This window comes from Enhydra lutris, unplaced genomic scaffold (genome assembly GCF_002288905.1).
Source record: "Enhydra lutris kenyoni isolate GAN:26980312 unplaced genomic scaffold, ASM228890v2 scaffoldscaffold13, whole genome shotgun sequence".
Classification (NCBI taxonomy): Eukaryota; Metazoa; Chordata; class Mammalia; order Carnivora; family Mustelidae; genus Enhydra; species Enhydra lutris.
The window spans coordinates 17,468,541-17,472,692 of NW_019154097.1; the positions used below are offsets into that span (position 1 = coordinate 17,468,541).

At 55.5% G+C, this 4,152-nt stretch overlaps 1 protein-coding gene across 1 annotated transcript; it reads right to left on the reverse strand.

Moving 5' to 3' along the window:
• Positions 1-424: 424 nt before the first annotated feature.
• LOC111145550 (chromosome unknown C9orf152 homolog) lies at positions 425-3,724 on the reverse strand. The gene is made up of 2 exons (XM_022500474.1): positions 3,532-3,724; positions 425-951 (listed from the first exon to the last, which is right to left on the reverse strand). The coding sequence occupies exons 1-2, from the start codon at positions 3,722-3,724 to the stop codon at positions 425-427; spliced, it is 720 nt and encodes a 239-aa protein (XP_022356182.1).
• Positions 3,725-4,152: the final 428 nt, after the last annotated feature.

A 4,152-nucleotide genomic window follows, 5' to 3' on the forward strand; every position in this document is an offset into this window, starting at 1 on the left:
TCAGAACATATTGAAAACAAGGCTGCCCATACTCGTTGACTCTAGGGCCCCCGTTAAGGCATTCCTATGGCTAGGGTGTCAATATTACATTCCAAAATTCCCATTTCTAGGGATGGAGAAGATGCCTACGGACCTCCCCAAGGAATCAGCATCTAGGGCTCCAGTCATGTCTTCGTATACAAGCACAGTGGGGCCACCCTGATCAGATACAGTCTTTCATCCTAGACTGTGTGAGATCTGGCCTAGGCAATCTCTTCTTTTCTGAAGGACAAGACCATGCCACCATGAAGTTCAAAATCCCTACCACTGAGTTAGTCTGGTTCTTGCTCCTAGCTAGAGGCCCGACTCATGGCCCTGCCTCCTGGGTTCTTGGATGAGGCCATCCATGGTTTCAACGTTGAGACATTTGGTTGAGCAGGAAGCTTTAGGCTGGGCCATACAAGCCCAGGTTCCGGGCAGTTTGAGAGATCCTGGGCGTTTTCCTCTGGGGAAATGGATAGTGAGCTGGTTTTCCAGACCTGTGTGGGTTCTTCTTGGAAAGAGGGTGCTGAATGTCCATATTCAAGCCAGATCCTACTGTCTTTGTCTGGACATTGCCCACCGGACATTCACACTGGGCTGTTGGTAGGTTGGTGGTCCCTTGCTGGGTCATCTGATTGTTTTCAAACAGGCCTGGGTCTCCTTCCTGAGGCAGCCTTTGTTTGGACCCCATGAGTTTATTCTTGTGTTTTACTGGAAGACTAATTTCCTGGTGGAAGGTTTGAACGCAGCGGTACATCTCCAGGTGTGCGTGCCATGGAGATTCAGGGCCCTGGAGACAGCCTCCGTCGGCCTCCTCCAGCATCCCCTCGGCCCCCAGATCTGCCTCTTCTAGGGACACTGAATGCCTTCTCTCCTTGTTAATCCAAACAGGACTGACCACGGACTCAGCAGGAGCAGGTGTGTATCCTCCTGACAAAGCAAGGCACAAACATGGTCACCACTGGCAGGTACAGGGCAGCTCTCATTCTGGGGGTCTCAGAGGTCTCGAGCCATAGGAATCTTACCCCAAATGTGTGTTTACACATAGACGTGGGTCACATGTGATCCCACTTGTACCTGCTCACACCTGTACCCTCCCTCCCCTGTCCACACACTCACACCCACAAAACCCTCTCTAACACATACACACCCTCATGCACATGTACTCATTCGTTCAACAAGTATTTATTGAGCACTTATTACATGCCAAGCATCATTCGTTCTAGGTTCAGGGAATACGGCAGCAAACGAGAAAAAAATCCACATCTTCACGGATAGGCTCTAGTGGGCTAGGAAAACGCTAAGCAAATGAATGTGTTACAAGAAAATTGCAGGTGAGAACCGATGCTATGAAGAAAATCTGAAGCAGAACAGAGTTTAATAATCGACTCCAGTTCCTAACTGCAGCGAGGGAGTGACCCCAGGGCAGAGCTAGGGAACGAGCATTCAGACTGGAAGAATGGAACAGAGTCATAGGCACTGGCCAGTGGAAAAGATTACTCTTCACCTACAGGGTTTTCTGTTCTGGGATTCCCATCATGGGTTTACAGCCCAAGGTGCAGGAGGGAGGAGCGGTATTTCACAGCAGCTCCTTTTGGAAGACTGGAGCCTCGCCTTCTCCCACCCCTCCGACACTGATCTGGGAACACGGTTACAGCAGCTCTGGCTTCTCCGAACTGGCTGCAGGGATGACGGTCCAGACCAGTGTCTCTTTTTCTCGGGCATCTGTTTTTACCACCTTGTGTCACACGACTGTTTATTGTCAACCCTTGGTGGCAGAGAGGGTTGTGGCAGTGACTGAAAGGGGTTCCAAAGAGAGTTGGTCTTTTGCCTCTGGATCGTGAGTGGGGCTCCCTTGAGCCTCGTGGCACTTGTCCCTGCGGGAGGCCCTGGACAGGGAAGGTGTGCACAGGAGGGGAGAGACGGTGCTGAGGTATGAAGGCAGAAGGAAGCCCCTAGAGCTCCAGGTCTGGGAGTCTGTGGGAAACAGGACTGGTGGGGCCATCTCTGCAAACCGCGGAGGGACTGAAAATGTGTTCCCACTTCAGGACTACCTGATTTTTCTTGACATGGACTCCCTGACTAAAAGTCTAGAATGCTATGTACTTATTTGGGAAAAGGGGAAGAGGGGATGTGATAGGAGAACCTTGGAACTAGTAGCCTCTCCATTATGTCTGGGCGGATAGGCAGGACTTGGTTGCAGAAAGGAGCCTCCTTCCCTGTCAGTCCCAGTCCGGGGTCCACGGAGGACAAGGAAAAAGACCAAGTGGGGGGTACACCTGGACCCCAACCCCAAACAGATCCTGTTGAGTGGCTGACTTCACCTGGGAGTCAGAAGTCTTCCCTGACAAAGCAGAGTCTGGTCCGACCAGCCTTCTGGCATTAGCCTGGCCAAACTGATCGGTGAGGATAGCTGTGGGGGAGGGGGAGCACACTGAGTTACAGAGTGTGGGAGGAAGATCCAGAGGGTTGGGTTGGGGCAGGGGCATGTTGAGTTGGCCCGTCTTTGCAATGCGAGTCCGAATTGTGGGTCTGCTGAGCGCGGTACTCTTTTGCTTTGATGAGTGGTTTAATTTCATGTTTGCTGAATGACTGAATGAATAAACACGTTTGGGGATGGACTAGACCTTTAGGAACCTTTTGGTGTCCACCCTGCAGAGATGGGGCGTGTCTGGCTGTGCCAGTTCAGTTCACACAGAACAGCCCCAGGAATGGGAGCTGGGCACCCTCTGCTCCGTGGGACCACTGTTATCTCCACAAGGCAGCACACTTCCTGTCCCAGATGGTGATGTCTCCCTGGCCCCTGATTCCTTCCCAGCTGGCCTAGCATTGGGTGGACCGCTCAGGGAGTCCTGAAGAAACCCTCAGGCACAGCATTGCCCTTCCCACCTCCCTCGACCCATGCATTCCTCTGTTAGAGAGAAGGGCTGGGATGGAGCCTTAGGCTCCTAACTTCCTCCAGGAACAAAATCTGAGTTCCCAGAGGGAAGAGGCATTCTCTCCTTGAGGTTTCTGTATCTCATGCCTCCTTAGAAGTTGTTTGAGACTATGATAAGCAAGCTCCATAAGTCTGGGTCCCTGAGCGCCACGTGTCCTCTGGCCCGTGGCGGGCTGTTGGGAGCACCATGTCTGCTCTCTCCAGGGCCAGTTTCTCTGCTTTGCAGGAGGCAAGACCCAGCCAGGAAGTGCTCCCATCACCCCACCTGGCCCAGCAGGGGGCCGAGCCACCTCCACCAGGCAGAACAGTCTGGCAAGGTGAGAACCTGAGAGTGGAGGCCAGGTAGGCGGGCGGCTGGCTGGATGCCTGGCTGAGGCCCCTGCAGGGGACCTGAGCCAAGCAGAGCTGCCCAGAACTGGCCTCCCGGCTCTGCTGGCTTGCCTGCTCTTTCCTACCAGGAGGGCCCACAGAGCCCCCACCGGCCCTGGCCGCAGCCCACCACCCATTGTGCCCATAGCCAGGCCCTCCTCCCTCCGCTTCTGGCTTTTGTCCCAGCACCTGCCCAGCCCTACCTGTCGGGAGCACCACCAGGTAGGCCCGCGCCCTCTGCTGCCTTCGCAAGCCTTCGTACTGGGCTCGCAGGACCTGGATGCTGAGCGGGGGCTCTTTCCCCGGGGCCTGAGTGCCTGAGCCCTCAGCCATGAAGCAAGACTCCAGCTGCCAGAAATGCGGCAGGGCAGGGCAGAAACAGGGCCACCCCTTCATCTGGATCCGGGAGAAAAGCAAACAGTGATGGGCGGGGCGTGGGAGGGAGAGAAGGAGGGGGGGGGGGGGGGTGGGGGAGTGAGGAGGACAGGTGGAAAGGTGGGGGGGAGGGGAAGAGGAGGGGGAGGAAAAGGTAAGGGAGATGGAGGGGAGGGCAGGGTAAGTGGGAAGTGGGAAAGGAGTGGAGCTAAGGCGAGGGGAGAAAGACGGGTGAGGGGAGAAGGAGGTGGGGAGCCATGAGTGCGGGGGTGGGGGGGAGGCAGGAGAGGGGAAGCGGGGAGGAAAAGAAGGAGTCAGAGGGAAGAGGGGAAAAAAGGGGTCCCCAAGAGGAAAGGAAGGAACAGAGGAGGAAGGTGGTAGGGCAAAGGGGGCTAACGGGATGAGAGGGGAGGGAGATGGGGGTAGGTGCCTGCAGTGGGGAGGAGGGA